General features: G+C 46.9%; 1 protein-coding gene across 1 annotated transcript in view; it reads left to right on the top strand.

Moving 5' to 3' along the window:
- Positions 1-2,360: 2,360 nt before the first annotated feature.
- LOC144470657 (uncharacterized) overlaps positions 2,361-17,115 on the top strand; it is a 40,234-nt gene continuing 25,479 nt past the window's right edge. Inside the window, exons 1-2 of the mRNA XM_078182057.1 lie at positions 2,361-3,363; positions 4,912-5,627. Of these exons, the coding sequence (XP_078038183.1) occupies positions 5,415-5,627 (213 nt within the window). The 5' untranslated portion in view covers positions 2,361-3,363; positions 4,912-5,414. The remainder of the gene's footprint in view (positions 3,364-4,911; positions 5,628-17,115) is intronic.

The raw sequence follows: 17,115 nt of genomic DNA, 5'->3' as shown, positions 1-17,115 counted from the left end.
AGGGCTGGGCGTGGCCAGACCGCAAGAGGGTTACACCGCGCCGCGGTGCCCGGCGTGTGTCATTAACCGAATCCACCGAACGACCGTGTCCTTCCTTTCTCCACGGTCCCGGGGTACCTGTGTTACGTGAGCCGCGTTAAGGATCATCCTCTTGCGCAAAAATTGATACGCCAAACGAGCCACCGGCACCCCACGTTTTGAGTGAAACGTTCGAGCGACAGCGATCGTTTCACGGCCGTTTCTTCGCCGTTCTCGTTCGTTAGGTAAATTACCTCAAATCGTTCCTTGGCTTCGAGATACTAAAATGGACGGTTTCGGGCGAGGAGATATAGTTAATATCACTTTACGACTCGGTTTTATGGTGTCTTAAGTGGTATTGCAAAAGTTATTCAGTATTTAGAAATAAGGAGTTCCTGAGACCATTTGAAGTCACTTCTTCCTTTACAAAATTTTACTCCGCGGTTTCGTTTGCGAGTTATTAGCGAAATACGGTGACCAATGAGAGGCGCGCTCGGCCGGCGCTAGGCAGTCGAGCCACAAGTATACGCCTCCGCGTCAGCCAGGAGGCGTCTCTCATTGGTAAATGCTTTTCGTAAATAACTCGTGAACTATGCCTCGGAGAAAAATTTTGTAAAGGAAAAAGTTACTCCAAATGACCTAAGGAACCCATCTCCCAATTTTGAATAATTTTTGATAACTATAATTTTTTATCTATAATTGCCAACTATGAAAACAAGCCGCGAGGATCGTATCTTCTATTCCCACGTCATCCACGTTTGTCAGCAAGCCGAGAGACAGTTCGATGAAATTCGCCGCGATGAATTTTTACGATCTACGAGACGACCGTTGATTCATCGTCGTCATCCGATCGTCTATTTCTGCACGCGTCGTCACGGTACCATCCACTTTTGTCGTTGCTCGGCTCATTGCGATTTCATAAGAGCCGCGACCTATATCCTCTCATGCACCAACTGCGAGCAGAGCACGTCGCGGGTAGAAACGACGACGACAAAGACGTCTCCTTGGCGGACACTCCTAAAACCGCTAACAAGGCAGGATCCGTCCGGCGAGCAAGCGGGGCGGTCGGACCATCGAGATAAATCGACCATTGTTAATATCGCGCGCGCGGCTTCGAAACGCGCGTAGCGAGGAGCTATCCGTGACCCGCTCCGCTTGTCCCCGTCGATGTCGCAAAACGGTACTTAAATTACAATTTGCATTTAAAACTGCGCGTATACAGAGATCCGAAAGTTGTTCGCCTGGGTTTTCTGCCGCGTTCGTTGTACACAACGAAGGACGGCCGCGGAGTTTGTTGCCTGCCACTGTTCCCAATATCGGCGAGCTGATAACTCCCGCGAAACCGCAGCGCGCGCGCGCGCGAACTCGCCTATGCGCTCGGTTTTAATTTATGTAAAGCAGGCGATCGATCGTGTCCACCATTTTGGCGGAACTCGGCGAACTGTGCGAGATTGTCGGGTTGATAGAGAAAAAAAGTGTAGTTTTTACGACTTCTGTAAAAATTAGCGACGGAATGCGAAATGGGATAATAAACCGGAGCTGGTGAAGAAGGCGAAGCTTTTACCAGTTCTGCGGAATTTCAATGGACAGGTTGAACTTTATTTTCCAGCTGATTTAAATTAGTCGCGAAGACATATGCGAACGTGTATTTCTTGCTTGTTAGCGCGGATATCTTGCGAAGGGAAAAGGTATCACGTTCTTTTCTTAATTAATAAAATTAATAAAATTCATTGAAAGTCGACTGGTGCGAAATTAAGTTATTATAATAATATTATAATAAGTTATATATTATTATTATTATATTAAGTTATATATTATTATTATTATATTATTATATTAAGTTATATATTATTATTTTTGTATCATTATTATATTATTGTATTAAATTATACATTATTTACATAATTGACTATGTAGATAGCACAAAGACGTAGCTAAGACGTCTTAAAGACGTTCATTCTAGGACGTGAGAAATTCAGATCTGGCAATTAAAGCTCAAAATTTTGATTTTGCACTACTACTTGCAATTCCAATAATTCTTTAAAAAAATCGTACATTTCACGCGCTGCAAGCAAAAGTATGCGCTTGCGCCATAGAAATACCAGTCGTCAAAATAATGTTGGCCGTTCTGATCGAAGCAAAGCAGATAAGATTGTCATCTCCTTATCGGTAGTGGAGCGTACCCGAGTACGCGACGGTCCACGTCGGTCGTCCCCGTGCGTCTGCGGCACGTCCCCGAGGGCTCCGACGTCGGTACCCCCCGTATCAGACAGCACCCCACCACCGACGGAGAGCCACCCTCCACTTCCGCTTCGCTTGGTAGCCACTCCTCTCAGCCTCCGTTGATACTTCCTCGCGCGTGTGTATCTCGTCAGTCGGCCCGGAGCCACGTGCGTGTGCTCGAGAAGCTCCGCTCGACTGGTCATCGGCAGCGGCGATCCGCTCGCTTCCTGGTCGGCGATCGATCTATCGCGTCCGTGCCATCGACTCGGCCTTATCAGTTACCACTCTCCAGCCTCTGAGCACCGTCTGCAACAGTTCGAGCCCTTGTCCCGAGAATCAGCCGGATAATTCGATCGGTCGCGAGCAGAATCCGCGAACAAAGTCCGCGAGCAGAGTCCGCGAGTGAAAATTTCCAGGAATCCGAGCGATTTAAAAGAGAAGGGGGGAGAGGCGCGTTTAAGTGAACGTCGACGAAGAATAATGGTGTGCACCTCGAGGGCGTGAAGTGTCTGCGGCAATATGTACCGATCCGTCCGCGGCGTCGCCGTCGGGCCGTGCGAGCCCCGCCGTCTCGGTCGGACGTCGCGCGTCTAAAACGACCAGGAAACCGAAACGCGAAGACAGATGGTGGTAGCAGGGCGGACTAAAAATATCGGCCGCGCCGGCACGCCGTGTTCCCTCGCTTGTACTTGAACGATCCAGCCGGCTGGAGAACCAGGCTGCTCCATGCGAGCCGTCCCAGAGACCCGGCAGACGGCCGATGAGGAAACAGCGTGATTCAACTCGAGTGCCGGTTTCCGATCCCGTGATCCGCTTGGCGGAGATGGACTCTGCTTGGCGGAGATAGGCTCTGTTTGGTAGAGATAGACACTGCTTGGTAACCTGTTCGACTTATTGGAGAATCAGGATCCTGAGGCTTTCAGGAGGCTTTTGGCGTCATCTAAGGATCGTCTAAGGATCGTCCAATCTGCTCGACTTATTGGGGAATCATTCAGGGATCTTGAGTCTTCCAGGGAGTCTTCTGGAATCTCAAAGGTTCATCTAAGGATCCTCCAAGAATTGCCCAAGGGTCCTCTAAGGGTCTTCTATCTTAGTGATCGAAAGCGTCCCAGCGATCCAGGGGTGAGTCTCCTCGACTTCGCTACAGTCCAGCTCTATCCAGTCTCTATCTGGTCACAGTTTCGTCTACTCGTGAAACTGGAGAGACGCGATAGCCGTGAATCGTATCCACTTTCGCGTCGTTACATAAAGATTCGGAACGTAACGTATACTCCGGCTGGTTTGCGTGGACACGCTCGTAATATCCTGGTGTCTTTCAGCGAGGTAACGCGGGGCTGGACTTCGCCACCTGTGCGCGGCCTCGCAACACACACACACACGCGCGCTCCTCTCCCGTGTGTCCTCCTACTGTAATCCTACACACAGAACCGGCTGCTTCCGGCCGATTCATCGATACCGCGGCCAGCCTTATCGATCCCGGTTCACGCTTGTTTTACGCTCGTTAAACGGGAATCGCCGTCGCGAGATCGCGAGTCCGACGGCTCTCGAGTTCAGTTAATTGAGATCGACGCGGCTGATCGCCGAGGCGAATTCTTGCGATTATCGAGCCGGTTGTGGGAGGACGGTGTTTACGTTTCAATGGCTGGGGAAGATCCATTGACGCGACGACAGAGAGAAATACGCGACTTTCAACTCTTTGCAACCGATGGCATTTTAATTGTAAATGTGAAATCATTTTTCTGGCTTATAGCATTTTTATTGGGTTGACAATTAACTGATCGCGGATTTTGTTAATAGACGGTCTTAGCACATTCTTTTATTTTCTCAGCGTGTTCAAAGTAATTGAGTTATATTGTTTTCTAACTGTCCGGACTTTCATCTTTTTTATCAATTTTTTTATCAGTTTAGCAAGAAAATTGTATCGATTAGTTATTTAGTTTCGTTTTTATCACTGTTTGAAGATGGAAGGACAAGAAGCGCATTTTAGACATATTTTATTGTATTATTTCTAAAAAGGCTGGATTGAAGCACCTGATCTATATTGTTGCTCAATATATTCTCAATCTATTGCTCTATCTATTGTTTAATCCCCGGCGGGACATCTAGCGGCATATATTGTGCGCGCCAACTTTAAAGGGAGTACATTCTCTTCACATATAAATATATATTACATATCTACTATATCATATATATTATATAGAATATATCATATATCTATTTTTCAAAAAACAAAGCAACGCAACCAAACAGCTCAATATTATATATATTACATATCTACTATATTATATATATTATATAAATTTCTCGAAAAAGAAAGCAACGAAACGGCACAATCCCCTAACGAACAGCTCGAATACCAAGCATCCCCTCCCACAGCCGCAATCCTAACAGCAAAAAGCTCGGCGCGAACGGTTGCGAGCCCGGTGATGAGTTAACCGCGCGCTCTAGAGAAGAAGCTTTCTAATCCGTCCGGCAATTTGTTCGAAAGATCGGGCACCGGGGAAAAGCGTATTGCGGGGCGCGTGGATCGTTAGGGTCGAAGAGATTGGTTTCGCGGGGGCCACCGGTTGATTGCCGGTGCCGCGGAATTAGCCGGGCATCTCCTCCAACCGCGGAGGCATCCGGAAAAAGCGTTAATAACACGGCTGTGATACTGATCGATGGTTTCAGCGGCGCTCACCCAGCGGGGGCAGAAGGAACAAGAGGAGGAGGAGGAGGTGAGGGAGGAGGACGAAACCAGGAAAGGCTCCTCGCGGACGATGTAGCCGCGTAGCTTCGTCACCGGGGGGGAAGAAGCAAGAGTTCCGCCGCCCCCTCCTCGAGGCCGAGTTCTCTTCCACTCATGGTGTTTTACGGCGCGCGGTTGTTTGAAATTCTTCGCGTGGAGTCGCGGCCGTATTTATAGAGACGCGCGCGGTGTGTGCACGCGCTCGCGAGTTCACGCACGTTCGCGCACGCCTCCTCGAGGCCCGGGGCTGTCGCCGGCTGCCGAGGCGCGGAGAGCAGAGAGAGAGAGAGAGAGACAGTGAAAGATAGAGAAAAAGAGAGAGAGAGAGAGAGAGAGAGAGGAGGAGACAGAGCCGACGTCAGAGGAAACGAGAAAACGGAGCCGCGGTGCGTCGACGGGGCTAAACGGAGGGACGAGCACGCGGGCACGTCGCGATCATGAGGCGATGCATCCGCGACAGGAGCACCGGCCCGCTTCGTCGCCGAGCACGTCCTCGACGTCGTCGAACTGTCTGCGCTGGCTGCCCCCACTGGCAGGCCTCCACGATTCACCGGGCATGATCGCCCGCCGCCAGCCGCCAACGAACGCGGTCCTCGCCGCCGCTGTCGCCGCTCTCCTTCTGATCGTCGGCACCGTCGCAGCCGTCGATGACGTTTCGGTGAGTACGTTCCCGATTGCCCTTCTGTCGATTCGTTCGCTCGTTTATCCGCGTCCGCTGATACACGACGTTGTTGCACGCGACGATAACACGGCGATGCGTCTTTAAATTCCGATTCACGTCGTCCTCGGATTCCGTTCCTTGGGCGATGGCTTGTGGCATATATAAGATCGTGTGTTCGGAGAATTGTTCGTTTTCAACACTTTACCGACCGGTAGCCTATAAATCGGCCTTTTCCTCCGACGAGGCTTTTTCTTCCAATAAATCGGTTATCGTGGTAACCAATAATTTAATATTAATTATTAAGATAAACGTGATAGTTTGTACTACCATAAGCTTCAATATTGCTATACAATTTTCTAAATATTACGCACCATTCACGATTAATAAAATAAGTAAAATCGAAATGAAAACAAGAATTTAACATTATCTTAGTATAGTTAAAGCAATTTAATTAATCAAAGCGAAACTAGATAATATTTATCATAAGGGGCGATGTTAGAACACGTTCGCGTTCGAAACATTCTAGTCAAATTCAATTAGTTAAAATACATTGTAATAGAAATGAATTTTCAAGATTTATGTTTTTCAAGAATTATTTTATTTGGCCAGAAATTAGTGTTACTCGTATTTGGGTGACACGGCGCTCAAAGTGTTAAGGTTGCCCTCTATAAGGAGCTGCGCAATGAGGGATAGTTGGTAATTAGACTGTGGGATCGTTAGGCGAAATATAAATGTCCAGTCGCTGGCGCAGAAAATGAAAGTAAATCAAGTGCCCGAATTCTTTTCCTCGTTTTAGTACGGCGGAAGTGGTGCGCCGGTGTTGCTAAGTGAGCCCGGTTAAGTATGAACGTGGCTCGGGTCGATTTTCCGAAAGGGTTTTAATATATTTTAATGTGGGTTTTGGGTTAATATTTTAATATTTGTTTTAGGTTAATATTTTTAATATATAGCTCAGTTTAGTATTTAAATATATATTTCAGTTTCATATTTAAATATATGTTTCAGTTTAATATTTGAATATATATATTTCAGTCTCATATTTAAATATGTTTTAGTTTAACATTCAAATATATGCAATATTTCAGTTTTATACTCAAATATATATTTTAATATTAACGTTTAATATATTTACTTATTCCTTTCACAAACATGTAAAATCGGCAATCTAATACTTAATTCAGCTAATATTTAATTTAATAGCCGAAACGATCGAACGTTTCACCATCTACGAGTCCCATCACAGACTCCCATGGAGCATCTCGGCTTCGATCGAAAGCGGCGATTCCCCTCGCAACTCGCCATAAAAACGCGAGATCCGCCGATCAAGCACCGTTAAAAAGAGAAGAAAAAAAAAAGAAGAAACACGCCTAACGGTTCGCGGAATCGTTAGCAATTATGTTAAACATATAGAATATGCCCGCGTGCACAATGCCTCCATTGTCCCGCAGCATTTTATACGATTCGGTGAAAGTCTCTCTTCCCGTTTTAATACGAGACCGCCTATCATACACGCTTCGACGGGTCAGCCTCGGAATCGAAAGAGATCCACGGAGAAATTACGGTCGGATCGATAGCCGTTCGATAGACTCGGTTTCACCGCGATAAGAACGTTATTCGGGGGACCCGGCGAACATGTACCGGATGCATACCTCGCGCGCGGGTAACATCCGCGCGGCGCGGCGCGTATTCGGGACAATAAACTTTCTAAATTCCCTTTCGTCTTCTTTTCCTATTTTGAACGATTCCGTTCTCCGGGAAAACGATCCACGATCCTCGCGCGCGATATAACTATTAAAGTAGCGCATATGAAATGTCGGACGTTCAAGTAAACATATCAAACTGTACATCTTTTCTCAAAAGCTGATTTAATCAAAATATGCTCCGCTTGTTTTACCACATCATTTTTCAACGAGATTTCAATACAGAAATGCCTGTCTCAGAATGGAAATACCACTAACAGAATGGAAATACCACGAACGAGAAAAATTATTTCAGGATTTACAGTTAAAATGGCGTCCGAGTGCAAAGAGTTAAAAATTTCGCTATTTCATACGCGCTAACCTAAAAGTCCCCCGGATCCGTCCACTTCGCTCTCGGTCGACGAAATTCGCGGTATCTCGCGACCGCGTCGCGCGGCACGGCCAATTAAGCAACCGCGCGCCGCATAAAATGGGAATAAACGTCGCGGAACGGCGCAAGAAAATAGAAAAAAAGGAAAAAGAAACAGAAAAAGAACGAGAGAGAGAAAAAAAGCGTAGCGGACCGGCAAATCAGGGAACGAGGTGCGCGCTCGTTATCGGACGCATATTGATCTGCTTAATTAGAGACAAGGTACCGGTGGGAACCCGTGGCTCGCGCGATGATTAAGAGCAATCCGTGTGGCGTCGTTAAACGAAAGCGAGTTTAACGACGAGTTTATCGGGCAACTATTTCCAGGTTTTCGGCGGGCAACGCGCGTATCCAGCGGCGATACTATTGCCGCGGGGCGTCGTCGCGTTGCCCGAGGTGGGATCCAGCCGGATCGACGATGATCGTCGATTCCCTCGATCGTAATGGAGTCGGGGAAGGGGGGGATAATGCGGGCGACTAATGCGCCGTAATTTCGATATTTATCGGCGCGATCGCGATACCTGTCGAGAGCCGTTTCACCCGGGTAAGGGGAAATCCGCGCGTGACCCGGAGCGGGTAGAAGCGGGTAACAGTAATTAGGAGCGAATAGGAGCGGGTAGAAGGGCGTTGAAGCGAGTAGAAGCGGGTAGCAGTTAGTAGGAGCGGGTAGAAGCGAGTAGCAGTAATTAGGAGCGGGTAGAAGCGGGTAGCAGTAATTACGAGCTTGTAGAAGCGAGTAAGAGCGAGTAGAAGCGTGTAGAAGCGGGTAACAGTAATTAGGAGCGGGTAGAAGCGAGTAGCAGTAATTAGAAGCGGGTAGAAGAGGGTAACAGTAATTAGGAGTCAGTAGAAGCGAGTAACAATAATTAGGAGCGGGTAGAAGCGAGTAGCAGTAATTAGCAGCGTGTAGAATCTGATAACAGTAATTAGGAGCGAGTAGAAGCGGGTAACAATAATTAGGAGCGGGTAGAAGCGGGTAACAATAATTAGGAGCGGGTAGAAGCGAGTAGGGGCGAGCAGACGCGGCTACGAAAATAGGGGAAAAAGTAAGTCTCCTGCTCGCTGCTCGATTTCGGCGAGCAGATGCGCGACGCGAGACGCGCGAGATGAGCGCCTAATAGAAAACTAAAAATGGGCATTCGAGCGACTGCGCCGCCGTTTTTTCCCCCCCTCCCTTTTTCGCTCGTCAGCGTGTAATTTAATTCGCGACGCGTCGCCGGGCCGACTGATCGATGAGAGCGGATTTTACGCCGCGGACAGGGAATTCCTATGGTTATTTTTTCCCCGTTTATTTATCGCGAAGAGTGCCGTACGATTTCTCAGTCGACGAAGATATGTACTACTATTTTAGATATTTATTTATTTGTTTATTGAATATGTGGGGGAAGTTACCTATCTTTTACTTAATTACGAGAAAAGTAAAATAAAATATATATATTTTTTATTCTTATGTATATGTATTTTTTTTATTTTTTTTCTGTAGCGTTATAATTGATAGGTAAATTGCTGTATATGTTTAATGAATAAATGATTAAATAACTGAAAGAGAAGTTTCTTCGACGACTATAAGATCGTACATCTACGTAATTATATCGTATATTATATCGTACACAAACATAATACAGGGTATATAAATTATATAAAATCATATAGATATAAATAATCAAAATTATAATTAAAAACTACATAATTTCATAAAATACGGAGATTAGAAATAACAACTACATTATCATCACAAAATAATGCAGCTACACCGGGCTTTTACAATAATATCCTCCAACGTATGCCTCCATTGCATCTATTCGCATCATTATCACCTCTATTAGACGAATCCCCGACTTTTTTAAAATAGTTTCTCTGGTTACCGTATCGCCGACCGTAATAGCATCTGCAAACATTGCGTAACATCGGTGGTGAAAGTTCACGGCGGTTGCCCAACGCGAACCAGATCACGAAGATCACCGTATATCAGCATCGAATCGCTCGGCTATCGACAAACGCTCCGCTAATTATCAATCTCAAGCGCAGGCATTAGCCTTTCCAGCGACGCGATAATGTTGTTTAACGCCGCGACAGGGAATGTTGCAAATTGAATTCGCGGAGGGAGAAAAAAAGAAAGAAAAAAAAATTGAATTCGAACCGCGCGCGGCGACGGAATCGATTCGATCTCGTTCCAGCAGTTGCCCGACAAGTATTTCGCCCTGTCGGCCGGCGAATTAACATTGATGGAACGTTAATGAGCCGGCGCGGACCGCGAATAGCATTCCGCGGCGAGCCGCCGCGGACACGTGTTTTAGGAGCCGATCGCCTCGCCGTTCGTTCTTCCGCGAACGGCGATGAAAATTTCGCGCGAAATTGGCGCGCGGCAGCCGGTTCGCGAGGACAGCCTTCGAGAATCTGTCGATGATGGATCCGCGTCCGCCGCGAACCTAGCAACGCGAGCGTGCCTCCTAAGCGGAGAAACTGGCCGGACCACGAGGCCGCGGTAATTACTATAATTTCATTTAGTAGCTTCGAATTCCGGCGATCCTGCGCGCATCGGCGCCACGGTCCTCCCGGCGTGCGGCCGCGGACTCGGAAATAACGGAGCCGTCGACGAAATATTCCGTCGAATTATCGTTCTAAAATAGCCCGCGGCTCATGGCAATCCGTGTCCGAAACCTGTCTCGGCTCTCCGACAAAAATCGCGAGCCTTTTTCAACGTCCTCGTCGCCCGCCGCGAATATCGAGCGATTTTTTGGCTAAATTTTAAGGATAAATCTATGTTCCGGTCGTCGAATCGACTCGGTATTTTCCAGATATGATCTACCAGCGATCTTCAAGGCTTCTGCAAGTCGTTCATTCGAATCCCTGACTCCGTCGATGTTGTATCTCGCGACCGGATGTCGCGGGCTCTCGACGTTAGTAACAGCTTTGGTAGTTTCCTCGTTACGGAAATAAACGCTCTAATTTGTTGAAACGGATTGACATTGCCAACAGAAATGTCTATTATACATTGCGAACCTGCCGCGACGTCGAGGCCGAACGCGGGGGGCAAGGGGGCCGCCCGTTTCCGAGCGCAGAATCCGCAGCTGCAGAGCTCTCAGGTTACCACCCACAGACCCAGGGACATCAAAGCCTCGCAGTCGAGCGCGCGCGCGCGACACTTACGCCGCGCGGAGTTTTTCGTTTGCCCTGGGCGCCGATGATCCCGATAACATCATGCCCGCGGACCACGGCAGTCGCCGGTTTATATTTAGGACCGTCGTTTCTGTCCCGATCGCGATGTTTTCGTGGCGACGGAACGCGGCCCCCGGGGGAAACCGTAAATCCGCGGCCGCTGCCTTCCACGGCCGGTTATCAAACGGATCCGCGGCCGTGACGACGACGACGACGACGATCGCCAAAACCGGTAAACTGGATATCGCTCGTCCGTCAGACGCACGAGGAAGATATCCCGGACAGGAAAGGGGCGGGCGGGGAGCGGCGAGTATCGGATAAAGGATAAGCGTTTATTTGAGCCCGTCCCTTATCGGGCCTAACAGGCCAATTTATGGCTCGATAGCTTGTGTCCCGGCCGTGCAGATAGCGGACAGATGGCGGACCGATCGCCTCTTCCTTCCTTCGCCGGCTATTAGGCGAACTGTTATCGTAAAGTGTCGCTCGTGGGAATGGCCGGACAGCGGGATGTTCCTTTCCGCAGAAATGTTTGAAGAACATGCCCCGATCCGGGGAACGTTCCTTTAGCCGAGATACATTTCTGTGCGCCGCTTTTAGATCATGCTCGGAAACGGGGCGCGCGCATGAACGACGCCGCGATCGACGGTGGACGGGCTCGGCCATTTATTTAGCTAGCCAATAAGTCGCGTTTTGCTGTGTTACCATTTGTTCGAAAGAAATAAAATGACTTATTGATTCGTTCAATATTCATTTTTTAGTCTGAACTTTTTCTTTGTTTTATAAATAGGTGAATTGTTTTTTTAAGAATGAAATATTGAGGTTTCATGGAACAAGATGGGAGTCTTAATTAAATGGTTAGGACTTTTTGGTAATTTTTCTATAATGAAAATTGTTGCAAAATATCTACTTAACACTTTATCGACCGGTAACCTATAAATCGCCTTTTCCCCTCGATCGGTAGCCTGTGAATCGGTTGCCAAAGTAACCCTTAATTTGTTATCTATTATTGAGATAAATGTATTAAATTGTACTACAAGCTTCCATATTATTATATAAATTTTTAAATATTATATACCTTTCGCCATTAATAGGCTAATTAAAATCCAAATAGAAACGAAAATTTTTTTGATGACCGATCAATAAATTGTTAAAATATATCTTAATATATTTAAATAATACTAATATAATATACTAATACTTAAAATATATCTACCACGATATCTGCTAAAAATACATATTTACATAAATGAAACAAGCAAAGATCGATCACCTAAAACAAAGAAACCGCGAAGGTACAATTACGACGTCCATAGACCGTAGTTTAAAAATGGCGTCGACGCGTTCCCTCCGCAGAGACTCGCGCGATACCCGAGGCCCCGTGGCGTCGCTCAATTAATAATTCAGTCCCGATCGTTAACGGTACATCGCGCGTATGGAACCGAATCCTCCTCGCGACGATAAAAAGCAACGCCGTAGAAGAAAGCCCAAGAGAATACCTTGTGTGACCAACTTCCTGCTCGGTTTCCCGACTGCTTCCCGCGCGGCTCTCACGGCCCGATCAAGTTATTCTCTAATTAATAGTTGGCCGTCCCGCGGCCAAGGGGATCCCGACGAAAGAAAAGAAGACGTGCCGGCCGGCCGTCCCGGCGACTTTCCATCGGCGTAAAAATGGCTGACCCCGGCGGTCGCCTCGCGCTCGGTCCCTTCGCGCCGTCTCCCCGCGGCGGATAACTTCCTGTCGCGGGATCCGCGGAGGTCTCTCTAACCGTCGGCTATACAATTCTGTTAGCGTGCCGGGATCGACGGAATAATTTACCGCTATTCGGACGGGAAGAACCCCGGCCTCGCCACGCCGAGACAATGTAGACACGCGCGGATATATTCGAGTTCGACGACGACGACGACGACGACGACCGACCGACGACGACGCTTTTCTGACGCGCGAGATTGATCACCGCGGCGCGTCGGTCTTCATTTTGGCGAGCGCGCGCACACGATGCGAGAGCTTAATGATCCCGGGGGATCGATGCGGTCGCGACGCGCAACTCCACGGTAATTCCTTTTCCCTTGACCGCGGCCGTCAAATTCCTCTCGGAATCCGGCGCGACGCCGCCGAGTGCGAATCCGTGTAACCGCATTCTGCGTCTCGTTCTCTCGCCGATCCGTCTTGCGTCCCCTCTCGCGGATCCTGTATTAGCTGCATCGGAGTTATTCGGAATTGTAGAGTAAAGTTGAATTTGCAATTGTGGAATAAAAATTAGTATTTAGAAGATAGTCATTATTATTATATTTTATATATTGTGTTAGATGTATTTATGGTGTATTAGAGTTGTGTTACTAAGTCGTGATAACATGTATCTCATTAACTGACAATTTTGATAACAATAGTAATTATTATTATTCATAAAATGCAAATTACGGTGACATAAATGGCAAATTTCTCAAAAGCTCTACTCAAAGAAATAATACAAATATTAACATATTTACCAACTATTAAAAATTACTCTCCGTCCTCTTTCACAATTGTTTACGTATAAACAAAGGAGCCCGCGTTACAATTATACCGTAAAAAGAGAAAACCAAAGATTTCTACATTTTTCTCCGCCACCGCACGAATCACGGTGTCGAGAATAATTTGCATTCCGCGCCGGGGAAAACACGCACGAAAAGAGAACGAGAGAGAGAGAGAGAGAGGGAGAGAGGTGGGGGAGGGAGGCGGAGAGGACAGAATTTCAATTTTCTCTTCTCGATAAATCAAGCCCCCCGGGCCCGTCAGTCCGCGGGGCGGTGTACAGTTTGGAATCGTTAACCGACTAACAGCTCGCCGGTGGAATCTGCTCCCCCGATCTCTCTCTCTCTCTCTCTCTCTCTCTCTCTCTCTCTCACTCTCTCGGTCCCGGACGCCGGCCGCAGAATGTCTAATCGGGGACTAGGGACTCCTCTGACCGTTTTCTCCGCGTACGAACGCGTAGACAATGGAATGGCGATCGCGCCGGAATACGAAAAGAAACGAGGAAGAAACCACGCGGCGGCTGTGGCGGCGGCGGCGGCGGCGGCGGCGGCTGCGCGCGCGGAGAGAGGGTGGGAAGCCGTCTTGAAACGATCTCCTCCGCGGGTCCGCGGGAGAGCGAACGGGACCGCGCGGGGCCCCGGGACTTGATTTCTCGCCGGGCAAGAACTGTATAGTTTGTAGCATAAGCCTCTCCATCCCCCCTTCCCTCCCCGTCCATTCAGCGGTCGTAAACTCCGTTGGCAGCTGTCCTAGGCGCTAGACACCGTCGGATAAACGTCCCGGAGTTTTGCGAGCTTCGTTACCGTCCGGCGAAATAATGGTGTATAGTGTATAGATGTATAGTATGTGTCTGTGTTACTGTATTGGACTCTGTATACAGTATATATAGAATATATAATTTATATAGTATACATAGCATATATGTAGTTTACACAGTATATATATAGTTTATACAGTATAGTATATTTTATAGTATAATTTTATATAATATAGTATAGTACATATAATACATAGTATATTTAATATATTTAAATAATTAAATTAGATTGTATATATACTATATGAGCCATAGATATACACATGGTTTATATAGTATATGTACATGTATAACCTAATATAGTTATATATTCAGTATAACCTAATACAGTTAAATATTCAGTATAACCTAATACAGTTAAATATTCAGTATAACCTAATACAGTTATATATTCAGTGTAACATTATAACATAGTTACAGTACACTATAACAAGTTAGTATAATATAATATCATACATTACACAGTATTATAATTATACATATACTGTACTACAACAGCGATCTTTGTATTTAAAACCGTCATTCGAGTGGCAGTCGATCGTCTCAATTGCATAAAAGCTGTCGCAACACGGTTGTTCGAAGTTGCAGGCTCGAATCAGGAAATCGTAGTGGAAATACCGAAGCAGAGACCTTCGCGATTTATTCCGGCGAGAGTTTATTTTAGTTTAAGAACGATTCGCGCGTGCTCCGCGATCTGCGATAATAAATCGCAGACCGAATGGGATAAGACAAATTCAGAGTTATGCGTTTTTCGGATTGTTTCGAGTAAATATTTGTCTGGGAGAATTCTTAGAGCGAACTCGTTTTAGTAGAACATTCCATTCGAACGTTTCACTCGAACAACAATGATTCGTTATTCGTAACAAGATATTCTGTCTATTAGAATTGTTGTTAATTTTTTTATTGGGGAGATCTATTCGAATAATTCTTCAATCTTTTATTGGAATATTTTTTAATCTTTTATTTTCAATACACCCAAAGGTAACAAATTTTCCAATACAGCAATTAAACAAAAAAGATTGATATTAAAAGTTAACTCTGAAAAATTACTCTACAATTCTATAATTAATATTCAAATAAATTATCCCAATTAATTTCTAAACAAATAAATTCTAATTAAAATCTAAACGAACATTAAATTCGATTAAAATTATATTCGCATAATTTCTCATCTAAACCAATATATCCGACCATATAACCTCGCGAAAACGTCTAATAAAACGTTATTCCACAATCCTCTTCGTCCGAATAAAATTTCACTGAACCAAGCAACAAGGGTACAGACTTTCGCAAGAGCCCCACATCCCGGAGTTTATTATTTCCCGCGCGCGTTCAATAACGATACGAGATTAAGATAGAGCCGGAAACGAAGGTGTTAAGCTTACGAAACGAGCGCGTCGGGTCTTAAACAGTGTCGTTACCATCGCCGTCGGTGGACGTCTTCGAGGCACCCCGGGACGATTTTACGTTATCCTCTGCAGCTAGAGTCGTCCTCCCTCCCATCTCGCTCACCCCTTCCCCGTATCCCATCCCGGCGATCCTCCTCGGTGCGCGGTTTCTTTTCCTCCCCGTAGCGACGACAACTTTTTGCCCGCGCGAGGTTAACATACTTCCTGCCCCGGGACGGGCTGAAATTCCACGCGATAGTCGTCACGATACGCAGCAAGAAGCTAATCGAGCCGCCCGGAGCGGTCCCGCGGGAGAAGGAATCTCCACGGGGTGCCAAAGCGAAGCTCCCAGCCTCTCTCGCAGCCTCTCTCCTAGTATGTACTCTCTTGCGGCCACTTTCGCAGTTCTCTCCTAGTTCTCTCTCGCAGTCTCTTTCTCTCTCTCTCTCAGCCTCTTTCTTAGTATGTACTCTCTTGCAGCCCCTCTCTCCTAGTTCTCTCTCTCTCAGCCTCTCTCTCTCTCTCTCTCTCTCTCTCTCTCTCTCTCAGTTGTGTCTTGCAATCTCTCTCTCCCTCTCAAAGTTCTTCTCTTGCAGCATCTCTCCTTCTCTCTCTCTCTCTCTCTCTCTCTCTCTCGCAGCCCCCGGGACTCGCGACGTTGGAAATCGGCCGCCTTTCAGCCTCTAATGCGGCCGTTTAACGAACCCGGGAAAAACTCGTGTAGCCGGAGGGCGGCGAACGGTTGCACCGTGGATTAACACCCCATAAAACGGCAGCTTGCGTCTCAAATGGGAGGCGGAGAATGGCCGACGAGGTGGAGGAGAGTCCGCGACGCGTCGAACGGCCTCTCGGAAACGCATCCCCTAATATTAGGCCGTCGCGCGAACGTTGCCTCGCGTAAACGAAACTCGCTACACGGAATTCTATTTTTCCTTTCGGTAGCGTGGATTCGGCGGATCGGCGCGTGGACCACGGTTAACCCTTTCGGTGCGTGCAGCGCCAGATTTAACAGAAAGCACAGACCTTATTCAATTTCTTTTCGAGATGCCATTTACAGTGAAACGAAGTTGAATCCTTCTCCTTTAATTACAAAAATAATAAATTAAGAAAAACCATAGAAACAATTTTGAAAAATTCATTCTACCAGCATCCCCACTCTCTACATTTTCCATCAAATAACACAGCAATCTGTAATAATATCTTTAAAGAATCCCAGCCATAAAACAATCACTTTCGGACAATTTCCACCAAGTTCAACAAACACCGATAGACACCGTGGAACGCGGTGATTTTACGGCATTCGTGTTCATCGCGTAAAATCTCAGGCGGCGTAAACACAGACGTCGATCGCCGCCAGGACTCGACGACGCGAAGGATTCGACGATGTCTAATGAAGAGGGACGCGACGCGCGGGGAGCGGGTTCGCAGGGCGACGAAGACGCCGAGATCCGGAAATAACCCGGCCCCGTAAACGCGTTCTTACGCCGCGGAAAAAGAGGA

Source organism: Augochlora pura, chromosome 6 (assembly GCF_028453695.1).
Source record: "Augochlora pura isolate Apur16 chromosome 6, APUR_v2.2.1, whole genome shotgun sequence".
Lineage (NCBI taxonomy): Eukaryota > Metazoa > Arthropoda > Insecta > Hymenoptera > Halictidae > Augochlora > Augochlora pura.
Note: the sequence above shows the minus strand (reverse complement) of the source record. Positions and strands in the feature narration are given on the sequence as shown.